This window comes from Panthera uncia, chromosome D4 (assembly GCF_023721935.1).
Source record: "Panthera uncia isolate 11264 chromosome D4, Puncia_PCG_1.0, whole genome shotgun sequence".
Classification (NCBI taxonomy): Eukaryota; Metazoa; Chordata; class Mammalia; order Carnivora; family Felidae; genus Panthera; species Panthera uncia.
The window spans coordinates 42,249,897-42,272,070 of NC_064807.1; the positions used below are offsets into that span (position 1 = coordinate 42,249,897).

General features: G+C 36.5%; 1 protein-coding gene across 1 annotated transcript in view; it reads left to right on the forward strand.

Moving 5' to 3' along the window:
• Window positions 1-402: 402 nt before the first annotated feature.
• Window positions 403-22,174, forward strand: part of ADAMTSL1 (ADAMTS like 1) — a 405,773-nt gene continuing 384,001 nt past the window's right edge. The window contains exon 1 of the mRNA XM_049627010.1: window positions 403-546. Within this exon, the coding sequence (XP_049482967.1) occupies window positions 403-546 (144 nt within the window). The remainder of the gene's footprint in view (window positions 547-22,174) is intronic.

A 22,174-nucleotide genomic window follows, 5' to 3' on the forward strand; every position in this document is an offset into this window, starting at 1 on the left:
CAACAGGCAAATTCATAGAGACAAAAAGTGGATTAAAGGTTGGAAGGAGGTGGGAGGTGGAAGGAATGGGGAGTTCACTTATCTGAGGCTTTTTTGGGGGGTGATGGAAATGTTCTGGAATTCAAGGTGGTGATGGTTGCAAAACTCTGTGAACATAGTCAAAACTACTGAATTGTGCAGTGGATTTTATAGTATGTGTATTCTCCATTTAAGAAAAAAAGGGAAAGTGGTCACTCCCTCCATTTCTCTAATAGCTGAAACTAGAGAAATCCAGCCTAGTGAGAGATTTGTGTGAGCTGGCACTTATTAGTTCTTAGTCACAAGGCTGCTATACACGTCTTACTTCTAATCAGTTTTAAAATAAGACGGGATTTCAGATGCAGTGTTTTCTTTCTGTCGGGGATGGAAAGGAAGATCTGGGAAATTCACCATGGACAGGAACGAGAAGGAAAAGAATTCACCACAGAAAATACAAACAAAGCTAAAGCCTCATGTGTAATGTCAGAAGATGAAGAATGGCATGATGCCTCTTCAAAGACCTGCTGGGTTCGTGAAAGGAATCCATTTTTTTTCCTATAATAGGAAATGCTAAGGAGACAAAAACCTTGAGATATGTGTGTCCCTGGAGGCTTAAAATGTAATGCTCTCAGCCTGGGAGGGATAACGTTTTGAAATACAGTTTCTCCAAATGGTTGAACGTAAAGTTCCGAGCTATGTTACCTGGAACAAAAGGCCCTCAGTTCAATTTTTAACGAAAGTTTTGGTGCTACACAAGTATACAAATCTGTAAAAGGAAAAAAAAAACACAATAATAAATTTTGATGCCAAAAGGCCCTGAATACAGTAGGTGGCTACTTTGGAATGGCTGGACAATAATGGATAGTATGCTAATCTACACACCAATCATGAATAAAGTTTTAGCTATAGGAAAAAAGCTGCTGGCTTTTCATTAACACCTTTCACACAATAGGACTCAAAATATCTTCTGAAGACATAAGCTAGAGTCTTATTCTAAAAGAACCATTGTATCCAAGAGCTTGGTTTGTTTTGCCGAGAACATTATACCTGTTAGGATGGTAATAAATGTGCATTTTAATCTGCACACTCCACACTTGCATATTCCTGTAGTAAGTTTTCCAAAGTTTGAGGACAACACGAGTGAGAGAAAATGAATATAACTTTCCATTCCTTGAAATTTTGCCAAGTGATTATTAAAGATTTAAGTGATATCTTCTATGGAGATTTTCAAAAGGAGTTATTAAAATTCCAAATTGGGAGACACTGTCTTTTCAAATGAGCCTAGACATTAGCAGCTCGGTGGAATGTGTGTTTTGTGGACTCCCGAAAGGAAGAACAATTCTCAATTATCATTTTTTTTTATATATGTTAATTCTTTCAATTATGCTAGATATTTGTTTTTACAATCTCAGAGGAAGAGCCTAACTACAGGATTTCAAAACGGGTTTAATAATTTACCTCCAGCTGCTGTGATAAGGAGGAGAACCTGATACTTTATTTTTTTCCCTTTAAACTTTTTAATAATATGGAGCTCCGGACAGGTGGCTTTGCCATCACATATAAATTTGGTAGTACAAGACAGCGCCACCTAGTGGCGCGCCAGTCGTTTGGTTGGTGATGTCCGCCAGGGGAGCATAGGGCCAGGGAAAAGCAAATAGGAAATGAGTTTGTACTAGGCCTTCTGCTACCTGCCACAAGTCAGCACAATACCTGGTTTTATAGAACTGAAAGGTGGTTCCAGTGCCCTGCATGCTAGCCCCTCCTTAGTGAGGGCTGGTGTTAATGCCTTGACATGCCTGTGCTTGCAATATCTAACCTCACCATTCCCACTGCCATCTGCTTAAAATGAAGGCTTTGGGGGCCTGGATATACCTCTTTCCAAATGACCAGCCATGCTTTGAAAATCTGGCCTTTGATGTATTTTATAGGGATAAGGAAACATATAGTAAAGTCCGCTCTGCTCTACACGCGAGGCCACATAACTGAGTCAATACCAAAGTTGTAATTTCATCTTTAGTTTCTTTGGAGCTTAACTGTTGCTGATGACATCATAGGAAGTCATTGATGAGCTGACAACCTTTTATGATCTAGCTGAGCGTGCATTAATTTTGTCTTTCTCCTTCATGTGTAATGAACACCAGTGCTTCCAGAAATGTTAAACAATTATCTGCAAAAGAAAACTGACTCTTCTTAGAAGTAAATTGACAGGCAAAGCCAGCGAGGTAGTCTTTCCAGGGTTTTATCTTTGGTTCCATAATCAGCAACAGAGGTTATAAGTAGGTAGAAGTTGTAAGGTGGGCTGGAGGGATGGTATGTAAGCAAATGAAGGCTGGAGATTATAGGAGAGCAAATTACTTCATAAATCAGTTTGGAGTGAATCAAAGGTCTGGTTAATTTGAAGATCTTCAGGCTAGGTGTGTACTGATTTTTCATTTCTTGATAAGGTATGGAAAGAGCTGCTGTATACTTGCGGTCCAATTCATAGATTCAGTGTGCATGGCTTACAGCTTCATATCATCAGAGGGGGAACTCCCATCTTAGAGGGAAAAGCTAGGGCTATCTCTGTGTATGGATTTTTAAACATTGCCAGAATTTATTTGAATAGATTGTCTCTGTATGCCACGAGCAAAAATGGAACTAAAGTATAAAGCAGCAAACTTTCTATTCATTGATTAAGTGTGGAGTAGAAATAAATAGCTGCAAAAGGGAGATCATTTTGTGTTCTGATGACACAGATGTAGATTATTTTCAAATTTAAATAAGAACAATTGGGTAGCATCTACTATAGATTTGATAGTGTTCTTGTGGAACAATACCTGGAAGCCATTTCCTATGTAGGTAAAAATGAACTAAAGAAAGCTTATGGGGCGGGGTGGGGGTGGGGGCAGCGCCTGGGTTGCTCAGTCGGTTAAGGGTCTGACTTCAACTCAGGTCATGATCTAATGGTTCTTGAGTTTGAGCCCCATATCAGACTCTGCACAGACAGTGTGGAGCCTGATTGGGATTCTCTCTCTGCTCCTACCCCACTTGCTCTCTCTCTCTCTCTCTCTCTCTCCCAAAAATAAATAAATCAACTTTATTTAAAAAAAAAAAAAAAAGAAAGCTTATAGGGGTTTGCCATGGAATCAAGAAAACATGAGAATGGCTTCTTGGTTTTAGAGAATTTTTAGAATGTTCATTTTCTTATTTGATTGCAGTTAATGAGAGAAGAAAAATTATGGAGAACCGACTAAGAGTCAGGCACTGTGTTGGATGCTTTGTAAATGCCATTTCTTTTCATCCTCCCACTGATTTTTTTGAGCTAACGGGTAATATTTTCCATTTGCAGATGAGGAAATTGGAGCTCAGAATGACTAATGAACTTGCCCAAATTCATGCAGCTACTAAATGGTGGAGATGGGATTTGAACTCAGGTCTTTCAGATTCCAAAATCCATGCTCCTCCAACATTGACTTAAATGCAAACAAAAGGAAAAAATTCATATTATGTGTATGTAAAATTCTACCAGTCTTCACTATGTTGAATTTTAGCCTTAAAATACAGAAAAACAAGCTTTAAGGATTAGGTTTCAAGAAGATTCCCAGTATTTCACCTGTGCATCCCTTTTCTCCATTGAAAGAATATTCACTTCTTGAGGACAAGGTTATATCTTGTTTTACCTTAAATATCTGGCAAAAGGAGAACAGATGCAGTTGATAATAGTAGCATGAGTGAGGGCCAAGTGGTGTCCACAGGCATAAGGATAGACAAATATCCTTCAAATTTTCACCTAAATGAAAAAATGCCATATTAATGTTATGCCCCTTACTGATTAAGGAAAAAGTCTGCAGATTTACCAAGATACTAATAATATCAGCAACCACTAATGTTAGCAAGCCCTTTCTTTATTCCAGGTACTTCTCTACAGGGAAGGCTTATTTACTAGGCTTATATAATTTTTCAAAATAATTCAGTAGGGTAGGTACTACGATTAACCTCATTTCATAGGTGAGGAAACTGAAATCCATAGAGTTCAGGTAACTTGCCTAAAGTCAAGTAGAATGTTCTAGATCCAGGATTCACACCCAGTCACTTAGATTCCAAAGTTCAAATTCTTAAACCCTGTGCTATTCTTCAATAAACTAAATGTATGGACTTATTTTCCATGGTAGGGTTGGTTCCTTGTCAAGATTGCAGTTCTTATGGGATTATTCTGATAGTGATAACCAGACTCTCTCTTCACCAGCTCGGTTTGATGGTGTCTAAAAACAAACTTTGGTTCCAAAGTTCACCAATCTATCACTACCATTATGCATCAAATATATGTTTTATCTTCAGAAAAAAGAAAGAAAGAAGTTCATCAATAACAAAGGTTTTGACCATGCTTCTCAAGCATGCAAAAATAAATTGAATGTTGGACTTGATAAGATGAAATCCTCATTGTTTATCTACATTCCTAAATATAAAAGTTATAACCTTGTGGCACATATTTTAATCACAGTATATGTAAAATAGTTCTTCAACATCCCATTATTTACAAAATGGGCAGATAATGGTATCTTTAGTATTTGCTTTATTCTAACTTTTCAAAGTTTTGTCATTCCATTTTATTGATGGGGAAACTGAAGATTTAAGAGATTTTCTAACAACACATTTTACCAGATGATACCAAAGAAGCAAATACTAGCTAAGACTCATATACAAAAATACTGAAAGTATTTGACGCCCTACTTGGATGTCCTAAAAATTTTTCACCTGGGCGAAGTTTTATAAAACATCTTTTGTTGACCTTTATTTGCATGTATGTAGAAAATCCAAATTTTTTCAAAACCTATATTTTTAAAAAGTTACTCTTATTAGAATAAACAGAACAATTTTCTATGAGCCAATGCTTACTCTACACATAATACTGTGTCAAATGCTTTTCAGACATTATTATGTTTAATCTTTATAGTAATCTTGTGATATAGGTATTATATTCCTTATTTTAAAGAAGAAAATACGGTTTGGGAAGATTAGTAACTTGCTCAAGGTCATACATCCAGGAGGTGATAGAGCCAAGGTTTGATTCCAGATCTGATCCCAGAGCACAAGGTTTTTCTTTTATTGTACAACATTCACATTGGCCCAATTGTGTGAGCACCTCCAGCAAGAAGGCAGAAGTTTTATAAATGTCCTATAAAGCACAGAAAGGAAAAAGCAACTCCAAAGTGATCTGTTAAGATGGAAGTTTCAGAAACTCTAGATGTGGGCTTAAGTGTAAGACAGAAACTAAATCTCACTCCCAAATTCTCAGTGGGAAGGTATATCCAGGGTTGGAAAAAATGTTGACATAAATATTAGTCTGGATTCATGCTAGCATATATGATTCTCTCAGCATTTAAAGATATGAACTAAAAATGTTCGGCTACCCTGGATTTATTTTTTCTTTAAGATGCAAAAGTAAACTGGTATGGAGTTTATAAGTAGGACTTAAAGCCATTCAAAAGTCTACCAAATTACAAAAAGAATTAATCATAAAAAGTCAAAGAACAAGGAAGCAGATGCAGCCAGTCTGGACTGCCATGTTTATCATAATGTGGATATGAAGGGACTAGACCATATAGGAGGCCAAATGGGTCCATTTCAAGTCTGGACAATCGTTCAAAGCCAATTGAGGTACACTAGACAGGTCGGAACTGGAACTGAATGGAATCAGCAAAGCCAGTATCATATATCTAAATATAGACAAAATGCATTTGGGTACAGACATATATTTCCAACACTCACGTTCTTACCTATGTCATCTAAAAAATAGCACTCTTGATGTTTGGGGCAATAATGTTTGTCTTAGAATCAGGCCTACCTTGGACTTTATCCAAAAAGAAGGCTTAGTTAAAAGTGCCTTGAAAAGACTTCATTGTGAGGTGACTTCCTATAAAAGGCAACCACCAGGATGGACTAAAGACAGTCTTGAGGGGCAAAGGTTGCTTTAAAATTTAAAATTAACATAAACACTTTTTTTTTTTTTTTAGATCAAAACTTTCCTTTTTCTGGAAAGGGAGGTGGGACAATCACAGAGTCTGGGCCACACAATCACTATGCTGATTGTTTACATAGTTTTTGCCCAGTTTGGAACAATGGTAGTGGAGAGTATTTTGAACTCTGTTTACCGCAAGCAACAAAAATCAAAATAAATATTCAGTTGGCTTCATAATGAAGCAAATATTTTCTGTATTATGTAGTAATAAAAGTCAGCATGCACTGTAAATAAAGTTTGCTCAAGGGCTCTGTGAAAAAAAGCCAAACGTCGAATGACAGCCAGCATTTTACGACAGAGCAAAGAGAGCTGAGAAATTAGTCACAATCCCCAAAGCCGAGTGCCCTAGCCTGTTTGGTTTGGTTCTCCTTTATTTTGTAGAAAGGGGAAAGTGTAAAGCGCTGGTAGGATTGGCGTCATGCCCTTGGTGTCATTAGTCATTGAAATAATGGGGAAAATGAGTGCCAAACCTATGGGGAGGAGAGGAGGGAGGGAGACGCCACACAGACCTCAGCTCAGTATTTAAAAGCAAGAAAAGCAATGGCGTTGTCCCAAGAATCATTAACAGGGGAATCGGGCTGTTTGTTTCACCTGATGTGAAACAAAATGTCCCACAATTTTAAGTGTGTGCGTGGGGGCTTAGCAGCACACACGGTGGATGTGCTCTCGTGGAGTTCTCTGAATGTCTTTCTGTACATCCCTTCTTGAAAGAGGGCACCTTCCTCCTCAGAGTCTGACACACCTCTCTGCCAAATGGGTGGGCTTCCTTTATCTACATGTGTGCCCCTCAGGGGCCTGATGACAGGAGCCCTTTAAATGCAGAAGAGCCCAAACTTTGATGTGTAAAAAATGGCAGGTGTCAGGTACACATGGCTTTGCACTTGTGGGAGGTGAGCAGTTCAGTCTGGTTTATAGGTTTCAATCTACAAAGCTTTGAAAATGTTGGAAAACACTTTTCAGGACTCCGGCAAAACAAGAGGCTTTACTCTCCCTCTGTCTCTGTCTCGTTCTCTCTCTCCCTTCCTCCTCCTCTCTCCCTCCCTTCTTCCCTCTCTCCCATATACACAAAGCGTTTGACCAGAAAACAAGAGAGAACCAAAGTCGATTAATAAACAAAACCCGAAGCCTCAATAATAAATCCTTTTATAAATTTCTGAATACCCAGTTAAGAATCACTCTGGCTGTTTTGTTCTTTTATGATGCTTTTGTTGAGCTGCTCAGGAAGAATGTCAAGACTGAGCCCTGGAGAAAGGAGCTTGGCATGGACAGTTAAGGCTCTGCTGTCAGCCAATGTGGGAAGGACACAGGGCACTGAATGAGCTAGTCATCCGCTCAGTGTCCAGGGAAAATTATTGCTATTGTAATCGCAAACTGAGAAGCTTGAAAACTAGAACAATGAGACCAGGGCCAAATGTCACAACGGCCAGGGAGAAAAGGGAAAGAATTATAAAGGTCATGACCTATCTTTCAAAATTTTTAATTTCCAACTACCTAAAAGAATTTAGAAAAATTACCTACCACGGGCACATTTTGAAGTTATTATTTAAAAGTTGTCATCAGAAGGTAAAACAGTTGCAAAAGTTATGGTATCTGGAGGATTACAAATATTGACAATTCTAGATGTTTCTACTGGAATCTTAGTACTATACCAATTAGACTCATAACTGCCCATTAAAAATATATACTGGCCATTTATTTCATTCTCTTTCTCTTTCAGCTCATATTACCCTAATGTAGTATATTTAATGATTGAAAGTTTTCCTCTTTCTAAAAAATGAAAAAGAACTAATGATCACCAATAATCACATGTGCTACAAAAACAGAAATATGTATATAAAATGAAATTTAGTTTTTGTTAAATTTTCTATGTTCACAAATCTCTTAAAAAAGCTTTTTCTGGGCAATGATATTATTTCCATTAACAGTAATCCAACAATAACACAAATAATACAAATTTTGATAAGTAATATGTTTTATTGAAAATACTGCTCTAAATGGGATATATGGAGCTTTTTCTTTTCCAGAATAGTTCATCTATCAGCAGATAAGTATCATTTATTGCTAGAATCAGATGGGGTTACTCATTAATCCTATTTCTAATACTCACATTTATTCACATAAGCACTAAAGAACACTGATTACACAAAAGGAATGAATTTGAGAGTTGAAGGAATTTTGTAAATAATGTGACTCAATTCTTTGAACTCCTTCTGAATTAGATGCCAGAAATCACTTAATAATTAACCATCAAAACTTATATTTAATATTTTATTAGATGACAATTCAATTATATCATTTAAAAGCAAAGAATTATAAATGGTTTGACTGGCAAAATAATTTATAACACTAGAGCCATTTACCTTCTCAGTTTCTGCTTTAACAATACTTATCCAATGATTACTAATCATACCTGTTGCTCTTTTTCTTAGAGGCACCTTGTTTAACTTAATATATTCAGGAAGAATTAGGAAAATTAAAATATCGTTAATTTAATGTAGCTTTGCTAGTATAATACATTTTGAAAAAATGGTATTATCACATCCCATGTTTTAAATATATTATTGTCAAAACCTTATGGTTGCAAAACATATATCTGATACAGGACTTGTATATGTGAGAATATATGAGGACCTCTCAGAACTCAGTAATAAGAAAACAACAACGCTTGGGGCACCTGAGTGGCTCAGTCAGTTAAGCGTCTGACTTCAGCTCAGGTCATGATCTGATAGTTTGTGAGTTCAAGCCCCACGTCGGGCTCTGTGCTGACAGCTTGGAGCCCGGAGCTAACTTCTGATTCTGTCTCTCTCTCTCTCTGCCCCTCCACTGCTCACACTCTGTCTCTCTCTCTCAAAAATAAACAATAAAAACATTTTAAAAAGAAGAAAATAACAACCCAATAAAAATTGGACAAAAGATCTAAACAAACACTCTGCCAGAGAATAAATACAGGTGGCAAATTGGCACATGAAAAGATGTTCAACATCATTAGTAAAACCACACTGATACACTACTTCAGACCCAGTAGAATGGCAAACATTTTAAAAACTGACAATGTCAAGTGCTGTCAAGAGTGCAGAGAAACTGAAACTCTCTTACACTATTGTGGGAATGTGAAATGGGATGGGCACTTTGGAGAACAGTTTGGCAGTTGCTTACATTAAGTTAAAAAACACTTAACCATAGGGGCGCCTGTGTGGCTCAGTCGTTAAGTCTCCGACTTCAGCTCAGATCACGATCTCGGTCCATGAGTTCCAGCCCCGCCTCGGGCTCTGGGCTGATGGCTCTGAGCCTGGAGCCTGCTTCTGATTCTGTGTCTCCCTCCCTCTCTGCCCCTCCCCCGTTCATGCTCTGTCTCTCTCTGTCTCAAAAATAAATAAACGTTAAAAAAAAAAAAACAACCATAAAACTCACTACTCCCATTCCTAGGTATTTATAAGAGAAATAAAAATATATATCCAGGCAATATATATCCAGGCAATTATATATATAGGAATGTTTGTTGCAGCTTTATTATCAATCAAAACTGGAAACAACCCAAATGTCCATCAAGCAGTTAATGAATTAACAAATTGTCATAGATCCATAAAATAGATGTATATTCAGTGATTAAAAGGGGAGAGGATTAACTACAAAGGGACATAACAGAACATTATGAGGTGATGGAAATAATTCTGTGTCTTGATTTTCATCCTGGTTACACAACTTATATATGTCAAAACTAACAGAATTGTGTACCTAAAATGGATAGGCTTTACTGTATATAAATTATACATCTATAATTTAAAATAAGAACCAAAGAAACCAAACCACATTTGTAGCTACAAATTTAACTCAGTTAATGGGAAAATATGTGCCATATAACTTAATCATTAAAAGCAGCCAGAGAAAGTCTGACTTCATTTTTTAGTGGAAATGGATGTGTTTGTTAATACTTAGCTACGTGAAAACCATATCACTTTTTAATCCTAAGAAGATTCATTCATTCGCTTATCCATATATCCATACATATATACATACATACATACATACGAACAAACACACCATGAAGTATTTCCTGCGACCTGGATAAAAGTTGATGCCCCTATGATATAACTTACCAAACTCTCTTTGCTTTGCTCTCACTCAGTGCCCTCTGAAGTGATTTATTCTTTGACAATAGTTGAAGAATGGAAGAGGCAATATGGTTAAATGAAAATTTTCATGATTCCCATTGCCCACTATATAATACAGCTGTATTCAAAATAGCTTAGCATTGACCAAAATATCATTTTTTAAAACTTTGTCTTTGCAGAAAACTGCACAGAACAGGGAAAGACACGGACTCTAAGTGTGGGTTTTTGGTACTTTCATTAAAGGAGGTTTCACTGAAGCCAATATTTTGAATCATTCTTTTGTTTGGTGCTCCTATTTTTATACCCTGGGGTAACATACCAGTGTAAGTTTCAGGTACTTTTGAAAAGTCAAATGTGCTTTAAAATGGGGAACTGGGATAGGAGGCTATTAGAACACCATAACTGTATGTGTATTTTCCCATATTCAGTTTTAGGAAAAAGTATACAGAAGTTGAGAATATGGACATTCTTCCTCTTAATCATGTTTAAATATTCCCTGGAAAGACTTTGGGTACCTTCATGCCTACTCAATATGAAGATCAAACTCATACATCGATTTTTATGGTAGGAGAACCACATATAATAACCTGGTGTCATTATATGCTGTGTATATATATGTGTGTGTATATATTTAATCTACCTCATTATCGGTTCAGAGATGATTTCATGTTTGTATTTTCCCTTTGATTTTACACCTGGAAAATGAAGTGCAGCTCTACCTATCTAAGTGAGGTTCTTGATGTATATCTCCTTTATGGTGACATGAATGGAAAGAAAACAGTAATTACATTACTGAAACTATGATTTGAGCAACTTTCAGAAAAGCTATTGCCACTTACATAAGTACTAGCTTAAAATTTGTATGACTCAAACAGCTCTTGTGTAAATATATTTGTTTATCTAGCTTCCCGGGAAAAGAAACCTTACAAGTTTCAGCTCCATGTGTTATTAATTTACTGTATCTGAAGTTGTCATTTCACTGCATGCAATTCTTCAAGCCTGTAAAAATGGAGACCAGTGATCTGATGTAAGCGTCCCAAATACGTCCCAGGAATATACATACCTATCTCTCTCAGTGATAACTCAGGCTTGCATTTTGTGCCTCAGGCCAGGAATCCAGAGAAAAAAATGCTCTAATCCTATTTTATCTCTCATTATCTCTGGTTCTCAGTTTTTCAACTACCTTGTACTTTTTCCCTTCCTTTTTAAATAAATGGAGCCAGAACGAATGAGAACTTAAGATTTCACTGTGTTTTATTAAATAATTACCCCACACAAAATTGAAATTTGATGGAAATTGATATTTATGATCAAATAAGGTAAATGATGTCAAACTTAACACAAAATCAACCACATTTACATATCTGTGTACTCAAAGATACACACAAGCTTTCCAGGGCTCCTAAACTTTCTTTCATTAATGCTTCCAACATGGAGGTAAGAACAAAATAGAATTTTGTGTTTCACCTATTTCACTAATACTGCAATTTTGCCTCTTTGTACAATTCACAGGAAGTGGTTGTGTGTGCAAGCTATCTATATGCCCAATTGATTAGGACTTTTATTACATCACTTCCTATGGATCTCTGAAATTCATACTATATTGAAAACTGTTTAATCCATCAAGTTAAAATTACTGTTCTTTGCAAAGTAAGCTTTAGGTATGAGAAATTTAATATGGAACCTGATAGCCTCCTACTTATTAACATTATAATTTCTTTCAATGTTTTACTGCTTGCTTATAAATACATTTTTTGTTAAAACAGAATAGTGCATTCATAGTCACGACTGTATACAGGTACAAGTTGTTCACGTTTCTCAAACATTTGGAAGAAATACAAACAAAAACCATATGTTTTAAATATTCCACAGAATACCTTTCTCCCATTTGCTTGTATGTTGCAAATGTTTTTTAAGCTGGTACTTTTCCCAAGGAGTACCACTTACCCTCCAGTCTTATGGCAAGTATTCCTCTCTCTATATATACATTATGTATATATATATATATATATATATATATATATATAATACACACACACACACACACATACAATTCATGAATGCATTTGTCACTTAAATGTAATTTTTTAAAATCTAACATTAGTCTCTTAATCTTTAATTTTTTAATGTTTAATCTTTAGAGCAGCCATCCATGCAGATCTCAAAATCTCATAAGTATCTTATAAGATGGTAGGCAAACTTGAGAGGATATCTAGTCCACTCCTTTTTCAGACCAAAGTGTTCTTCAACTGATCCAAACAAATGAGAATATAATTGGTTTTTCAAAAGCAATGACTTTTAAAAATTTTTAGGCATGAACCTAATCTAATACAAATTGTCAACCCTCTTCCCAGAAAAAAAAAAAAGTGTGCATGAGTGTACATAGGCCCACAAAATGTTGCACTGAACTTGGCAAAGATCACCAAAACCATCCATGTGGAAGGGGTTCAAAGATCTTTAATAGCTTCTGTTTTAAAGTTTAAAGAAAGAGACCTAAAATGCTTGCTAGGTAACTTGCTCTGTTTTGGATACCTTATAATCCAAAAAGTCTTATCTTTAACTAAAAGCTCTCCCATTTCAACTTGTTCTCTTCATAGAGGTCATAAAGAACAGCTAGTCACCATTACCTTTCATACTCTTAAAGCCATATTAAGCCACACCTTGGATGTGTCCCTCACCAAGATAAATAATCCCAGCCAAGTAATTCCATTTTGGCTATACCTTTTCTCAGAGGCCCCATTATTCAATTCTTAATCATCTTTGTTGACTTCCTCTGAATAGTCTTCAAGTTTTCCATACTCCTCTGAGATTATTGAGCCTCTTATTCCTCAGACTATAGCAAAGGTCTGTGTAAATGGCCTTAGTGCTCAACAAGCCTTGCATAACCCAACTGTCCTGAGCATGGTGGATGTACCCTTTTCCTGCCATGTTGGAAGTTCTAACCTAACAAATTGCTGTAAATTTCATCAGTGGTACTCTTGATTGCTTGATCTACTAGATTTTCCTTTTGGGATACATGATATTTTTTACCTTGGCCGCCAAAGTTGTGAGCTGCACTATTCAGCCATTTCCAGAACTCCAGGGGCATTATTTACAGCCTGAACAAGGTTAAGGGAGGTCCTTCCCTTAGTTCCTAATGGATCCATTTAAAATAACATATGAACAACTTTTACTTCTTGATTTCTTTTCTTCAGTTAACACATCTCTATTTCATTTTCTTTTCAAGCTGGAAGATGTTTTAGTACTGCTAACTAAATGCCAGTGCTCACACCTCCTTGCTTTAATCTCCCTGGAAACATTGGCTACCTCCTTATTCATTGAGATGCTGGTTCAAAGGTCACCCCCTCAGTGACCACTTCAATTTCAGCTTGTACCCCAGCTCTACCATGAGGTCAGTCCTGTTTTCTCTTTGTCAAAGCACTTGCCACTATCTGAAATTATACTGTTTATTCACCCATTTAATTTTTTTTTCATACATTTTCCCCTGACTAGCGTAAGCACTGCAAAACCAGGGATTTTCCTCGCTGTCTCATTTATTCCTGTAGCATGTAGAACAGTCCCTGACATATACCAGCCTCTCAGTAAATGGATATATTTTTGTATGTGTCTTAAAAGAAACTGTCTCGTCCCGCATTTATCATACTTCACAATCATTAAATTCCATGTCCTTATGAAAAACTTCTATTTTTCCATGTACTTTATGTGCATAATTACTTATTATGTTAAAGTGCTGTGGACTGTCCAGTTATTGAGCTAACTTTGAGGTTTTACTTTTTAAAAACACCCAAAAAGTGTTTTGATAAATAAAAGGAGATGGAAATACTGACTCACCAATTAAAGTAAAATCATATTACAGGGGAAAAAAAGTTATGTAAGATATACACGAAGATGAAGACAAGAATTTCTACACGAGGTGTTTTCACTTCTATAATATGTTTCCCTGTCGTCAAGAAGCCACCATGGGTTCTTAGAAATCTCTTAGGCAGAAATACAAGATGCCAAAGGAGAAGGAAGAGATGAAGAAAGCTACAAAGTCTTTCTTTTTCCCTCAAGATGAAAACAGATTTCCTAGTTATACTTTTCTGTATACATAACATGTCAATAAGAAAGGTTTTTAAGGAATCCCTTGGCTGGTCTATATTCTGTCTGAGCTCACATATAATCACATTTGGGTGTAGCTGATATCCACCATCCATCAGGGACAGAGTGGGGATCTGCTTCCGTCTCCAATCAAACCCATTAGATGGAGGAGTTTGGGTTCAGTGATCTTGGCTTCTGGTGTTCAAAATTGATGAGTGAGTTTGGTGCTGCTTTTCTTTGAGGAAAGAAACCTTCCCATTTACACCCTACCTCTTTGCTATGATTGCATAGGATGCTCATGAGATCTTCAGGATTTCATAGAAGTAATTACAGAATTTGAAAGGACTTTGAATAGCTGTTTTTATTGGACTTGGAATGACTTTTTTCATTTAAACCAATAGTTTTCAAGCTTTTTTTAACGTGCTCCACAGGAAGAAGTACACTGTACATGGTAACCCAAATCACGTGCCACTGAAATGCGCACACACACACACACACACACATACACTCCTGAAATAAGTGTCATCAAACAGTACTTATCCTAACTATAGGAGATATATTAAATGTTTTCTTTTCTACTCTGAATTATTCTTTTTAACTTTTACTTTCAATGCTACTTGTTACACACCAAGTTGATTTCATGACCTACTGGTGGATCACTGCCCACAGTTGAACAATAGTGCTTTAACCATTTTGCAGAATGGCAAATGTGAGATCTGAGCACTTTGCCTAGTTTTTCCCTAACTTTCCATGACATTTAGTATCTTTTCTTTTTGGAGCATCAGTCTCCAAACTCAGTTATGGTTCATGATAGGCTCTCTATGGCTTCTACAAGATTTTCAGAGCACCCTTAAAAGAAAAAGACTTGTTCAAAGCTAATACGCTATAAACAAGACTTGAGCCAGAATATGGTGAATCAGTGAGGAGTCTCTGTCCAATGACAATGAAAATTCTGAGTGAGTTACAAAGACACTACTTCCCCATGGGTAATTTGTTTTTAAAGTCAGAGTCATAAAATTTTAGAGGTAAAAGAGACTTTAGCAAATCTAGTCCAGCCCTTTGATTTTATGACAAAAATATTCCCATGCACATCCTGAGAAGTTCAGAGCATGGGTCTCATCCCTTATCAACAGTATTTTAAAAAACAGTATTTGCTGCCATGAGCAGTTATATTTTGAACAAACAGAACTTTTATGTTTTCAGAAATCACACAGGACTAGCTTTTTAATGTTATATAAATAGTGGAATTATTATTTCTAGTATTTAAAGGGGGGATTGGTATCTTAGCTCTATATTTTAGAAGTCACCTTAATAACTGAATTGTAGAAGCTTTATGTTCGTAATCCACACATCTGCCTAAGACAGTTATCCGATGAGCGTGGATTTTTTCAATATTTAGACATTTAACAGATAATATTTGAGAACTTATTATATACTCTCAAGCATCTTATAGTAAAATATAAAATGCTTGTTTTTTTATATTACAAATTATATTATCCAAGGAAATAATACATCATAAACAATGTGTATTTCATTGGTCAGACTTTATTGGTATTTTATCAGACATATTTAATCTACCACTCTGGATCCTAGTTTCTTGATATGGACCTGGATCTTTCAAGTCCTCTGTTGAACCCAGGACCCTATCTCACTGGTTACTTTATTCATTAATAAATATTTATTAAATGCCTTACATGAATCAAGCACTATTATAGACACTGGAGTTACAGAGGTATATGAGAAAGACCAAGTCTCTGCACTCAGGGAACTTGCATACCAAAGGGGCTTATCATGAGTAGAGAAACCCCCAAGCTGGCTGAGTTAACCAGACTCTTCGGAAAAGTATTGAACTATGCCAACTTTTACAAAAATTTATTTCCAAATCTTCAGTAGTCCTACGGAGACAAGTGTTTAAGAAGTTGGATTCATTAGTCTATTTAAAAAGTTGTGAGTTCATTAGCCTGCATTGCTGGGTGTTTTGAAGTACAATCCCTAAGTAATATTCTTCCATTTGATTTTAATCCCTGTAAGTACATTATTATTAACCAACAAAAATTGACAAAGAAATGAGAAGGAAAGGGAGGGATAGAAGAAATGCAGGAGGAAGTCAGGCAGCAGGGGAGGAAGATACCCTCAGAATGAAGCACGAAAGTATAAAATTCAAGATTTGCTGATGATATTTTCAGAGTCATGACTGGACACAGTCACAAGGAAACCTACTAATGCTCACAACTCTAATAGAGCTGAATCTAGCAGAAGTGGGGAAACTGTTGGCACTCTTTTTCCAGAATTACATTGTTTTGATGATCTGACTCAAGTCTTAAGCATGACATTTCATGATCGGCTAAGCCTCGAAGCAACCACACCCTATTCTTGGCAAAAATACATATCATGTTACATTACCAAGGAAAACACAATGGAAAGGGTTTTTTTTTAATAATAAATAAACAACACATCTTATTTATAAATCTTGTCAAGATTTTCAAGGACTTGCCTAGCTCCATGGCGAAACCCCTGTTTTCTGTGTAAGACATAGCATGCAGAGTAGCTGCTTGAACGACAAGCTTCTTTTCAATTTTAGTGTCTTCAGCCCCAACCAAGAGGGGGACTATCCTCTTTAGTGGTAAAAGTAGATCCAGGTTTTATGGCTGGAGAGAGTCCAGAGCACTCAAAGTGAAGCAGACGGTTGTGAAGAATTATTTATGGCAGATTTTGTGATGCCTGTGTCGTACTCTGATTTAATAGGGGAGAAAATGAAATCTGAAGCAGAGTGAATTCAATTTCCAAATTTTACTAGGTGTACATGCAGGTTTTACACCAGGGTACTATCGTTACCCCCAGCTTCTTTTCATGACTCTCATTCTTTGTAAAAATAAGTTCTTCCTTGAACAGACCTGTGAAAATACTCTGTTGGGTCATCCACAAGAAGTCTCCAGGATAACACTTCGGAAGTCCACAGAGTGGACCTATTCTATTGTGATACACACAGTGGATGACATCCCTGTCTATAATAAGCAAACTCACGTTTCAGTGGAAATCACCCCTCCAAAAGAAGGGGAAATAATTACAGAATCCTAAAGCAAATGGCACCACAGATTACTTTCGCCGTTTTGCCGACTCTTCATTAAAACGTTATATCGGCATGTGAGCAGTAACAGCCATTTAAAGATATCAAAACATGGTCATTTGGCATGGAAAATTAAATACATGTGTCCAATCTAATTTTAATAAGTGTAATTTTTGAAGCAAGTCTTGATTATTTTCCCACACCTCATCTCCAAAGGGAATATTGTGAATACAAGAAAGTTGCATAAAGAATAAGCAAAATAAATCATACTGTTAAGAAACATAATACATAAGTGTACAGACTTTCATAAGTATTTTATCTTATATTATTTTTCTCTTCATTAAAAATGTTATAGTAGGGGCTCCTGGGTGGCTTACTCGGTTAAGCATCTGACGTCGGCTCAAGTCATGATCTTGCAGTTTGTGGGTTTGAGCCCAGTGTCAGGCTCTGTGCTGACAGCTCAGAGCCTGGAACCTGCTTCCAATTCTGTCTCCCTCTGTCTCTGCCCCTTCCCCACTCAAGGTCTGTCTGTCTCTCTCTCCCTCTCAAAGATAAATAAACATTCAAAAAATTTTTTTAAGTTATAGTAAATATATCTCGCATAAAATGTACCATTTTAAATACTTTTTAGAGTGAAGTTCTATGTCATTAAGTAGATTCAAATTATTGTGCGTTCATTATTACCACCCATATTCAGAATTCTTCATCTTTCCCACCTGAAATTCTATACCCATTAAACATGGATTCCCTATATCTGCCCCTTCCCAGCTCCTGATACTTTGTCTCCATGAATTTAGCTGCTCTAAGTACTTCATATAAATGAAATCACACATGTGTTCAAGTTTCATCCATGTTGTAGTTTCATCCAAGTTTTCATCCATCATCTAGAATTTTTCCTTTTTAAGACTAAATCATATTCCATTGTATGTATATACCCTGTGTGCTTATCCATTCATCTGTCAATAGAAACCTGCGTGCTTGCACCTTTTGGCTATTTTGAATAATGCTGCTGTGAGCATGAGTATACAAATATTTGTCTATTTTCATATCTTTGGGGTATATATTCAGAAGTGGGATGGCTGGATCCTATCATAATTCTATGTTTAATTTTTGAGGAGTCAGGCTTATGCTTTTATAAGAATTCATACGTTCAGCAAACATTTATTAGACTCTTACTGTGTGCCAGGTAGCCATGGCAAAAGTTGGGAATGAACAGACAAGACACAAACACTGTCTTCAAGACTGACAGCCTAATGTTTGAGTGGTTTGCTGTTGTTCTTTCTTTTGATGGTGGTAATAATTTACAGTTGATGCATTAACTCTTTCCCAGGCTTCTTGAGACCAGTAATATATTTGTACAGTATATGGCAAGAGTGCCCTCATGACCCCAACCTTCACTAACTTGAGGCTTTGAGCAACTTAGACAACTAGAACCAGATGGGAATAGTACATTGTCCCATATGTCAGGTGAATCAGGACATTGCCAACCCCTCCCCCACATACATCATCTGTAACAGTAGCTTCAGGAGATAATCATTTCAGCGAAATCAGAAATTAGATTAATGGAACCTGTACAAATGAAATGTAGTAGCATTGTATGAATTCTAAGGTACTATATTTGATTATGGAGGAGCAAATTTTTCCATTCAAATGGCATTATACCAGTGGAAGTACCATATAAGAAATAATAATCGAGTTTGAATAAATTTTCTTAAATAATTTTAAAGTTTCTCCAAATGACTAAAGAAAATAAAACATGAAGCTTAGAAAGGGTAGGATAGCCTTGGAAAGTTTAATAAATCATGAAGGCAACAAAAATGAGTTCAATCGCCATAAGGATAAAGAAAAACATTGTTTTCATCTGTATGAAATCACTCTCTTATTCCATCACCTCCCTTAAAGTGCCCCATAGATGGTTTCTTTTTTACAATCACAATGTTTACTTTATATGCTTCTACCCTACCTCTTCCAAACAAATCCAAAGTTTGCTTAGAGTAAAATTGCAATGCATAAAATACCAAACCACTTACATGGAATAATAGAATGTAAAAATCAAGAAAGAGTAAGAAAATGTTTAAAAGCCATAGGCTGAGGAAATATCTAACCATTGAGCACAAATTTTCGTTCTGACCCTCCTAGTAGGCAGAGCAAAGATAGAAACTTAGGAAGTTTATATAGTTCTCTTTATCTAAAAAAAGGAAACATACCCACCTTTATTTAGTTCTCTTTGTCTAAAAAATGAAACATTCTCACCTGTCAAAGACATGCTTTTTGTATTTGACCGTTATATTCCAAGAATTTGCCAGGGGGATTCTTATATAATTGGATTACATAAGCAAAATTGTCCTAGGTAATTTTAGAAGATCTCGGGAGTGGTACACATACACATTTCTATAATGGCCATTAGTCAAAGCCAGAGGCATGATGTTTATTCATAGATCCTAAGCTGACAGAAGACTATATAACTTGCCTATCTATTTAATGGTTTTGTATAGTCCTGCAACCAAGATACTATGTTAAAACACACATGTTGTATTAAACGCATTTCTTCCTCTCATGAAAGTCTGGAGGTAGCCAGTCTAGGAACACTATGATGCTTCAGAGTGTCAGGCAGTCAGGGCCCTCTTTCTGGTGCATAGTATCCCCTCCAGATCACCTCATGGTCCACGTTCCAGTCTTCCCATTATCATTCCAGCCACACAGAGGAGGAAATGGTGAAGCAGGGGATGCCCCTCTGTTTAAGGACCTCACTTGGAACTACGTCCACAGCCCCTACTTACATTTCCTTAATTAGAATTTTGTCACACGGCCACATATGTCTCTTCTCGCTGGGCATGTATGTTTATTAGCAAAGCATAAAAAAGATATTGGGAGACAGCTAATATTTCTGCCACAGGTATGCTATTTAATGTTTTGTCCCTTAAAATGTAGGCATAACTTTAAAAACCAATGTATTGAGAGAAAAAGTAGATGCCTATGAGTACAGCAAATATTCTACTTACAGGGTCATCTGAGGATGACAGAGCATTTTTATTACAGTCTGAGTGATAGGAAATCAAAGGAGACATACAGAGTGAGGTTGGAGGTGGGGAGGGCAAAGAGAAGATACGTGACCAAACACCCAAACCAAAAGCTGGGCCTGTAGGACTATTCGGAGAGGAATGTGCCTCTCTCAAACAGATCTTGCCCAAATCCTCACAGTCATATCCCTTGAGTCTTGCTGCCTCTTTATTTTACACAGCCCAGACATGTCCCTATTTATATTCCTCCGAGAGGTAAGATCAAGTGACATGCATCAAACTTATCTTGCTGGCCTTGAAACCTCAAGACTAGGACCTGTGTCCCCTCCAGCTTCTCCAAAAGGCGTTTGTGACTAGGTCCCACCCTACAATCCTAACTAAGGAATGGGGGTTCTCCCCTTTATCCTTAGAATCCTATACTGTCTCGTAACTACAGTTTCTGTTCTGGGAACCGATGTTGGATTTTAACTCCTAGAAAATGCATGGGCAAGAAAGATAAATCTGTAGATTCTTTTACCTATTTCTCCCAGTTGCACCCACTATTTCCCCCTCAGGACACCTGCAGATTGGTAACTTTTTGTTGTTGTTGGCTTGTATTCAATTCTCTATGTCATTACCGTATGTAATGTTTTCTCTTTTTGCCATGCTTACCAAGATCCAAATTCCTTCACGAAAGTCTTTTCAAAAGAAAGAACAGCCCATCACATTTTGAAGTAGGAAAGATAAAACATCCAGTTTTACCTACAAATTCCATGCCCTTTTCAAAAAGTTAAAAAAGAAACTATACTATAAATTATTTTTAATTATAGATTCTTTTTCAGCATTCCATTATTTCATAGTTTTTCGTATTTCTTTGACTATGTTTATAATTGTGATATGAGATAATCTTCCTAACTTAACAGAGAAACCATTCATCCTGCTGGTATGAGCAAATATAACAGCATATAACAGAAATAAAACTGAAGAATACCCAATAATCTATTTTATTTTAGAGGAAGAGGACTCTGATTTTCCATGGTTTAATTGCTATTCTGAAATTCAAATTTGATTTTATCTTTAATTTCCATTTTTCCTTAGTTTTCGGAGACTCTGTTTTCTTTTGCCATTCTCCTACTTGGTTTTTTCCCTCTTTTCTTTTTTCCTGACACTGTATCTATAGACATAGCCGAGGTCATCAATTCACATGCTTAATTTGACAAGTATTTATCTAATGCCAATTATATATGAGGCTTTGTGGGGGAGCTATCTGAGCTACATCCCAAAGGTTAACAAGGATTTGAGCAAGACAGAGATGGCAGGGAGGACCTTACAGGCAGGAGGGACTGGAAGCATAAATACACAGGAGTGGAAGGACTTGGAGTATTGGAGTAATATCAGGTATTTCAATTGAGCTGGAGCATGACTTTCTATTATCCTGGGACTACAAACAGATCAGGGATGTCCTTGAATGCCAAGCAGAGGAATCTGGCTTTTACCTTTTAATCCCTCTCTCTGTATTGTCTATAAATCTGTTAACACCCCTTCACCGTATTGTCTGGCTCTGGTATAATTATTTTATCTGTGAAGAATGATGTCATGGAAATAGTACTGAACTAAGAATCAAGGGCCTAGGATTTATATATTACACTTGGGTTTAATATGTGGATATTACAACCATAATTCAAACCTCAGCAATTAAACTGGTATCTTTGTCAAAAAGCCTCTAAGAGACAATTTATCTGTTTTCAGAATTATTTATTTATCAAGCATTGCACACAGTAGATGTTCAATAAATGTTTGTTGAAGCTAATTCAAACCTCTGCGATCCATAACATAGCCCTAGCAATGGAGAGAAAGGGGGGAAGAAGGACCGCCAGCTTGAAAGTAGTGAATAATTCTT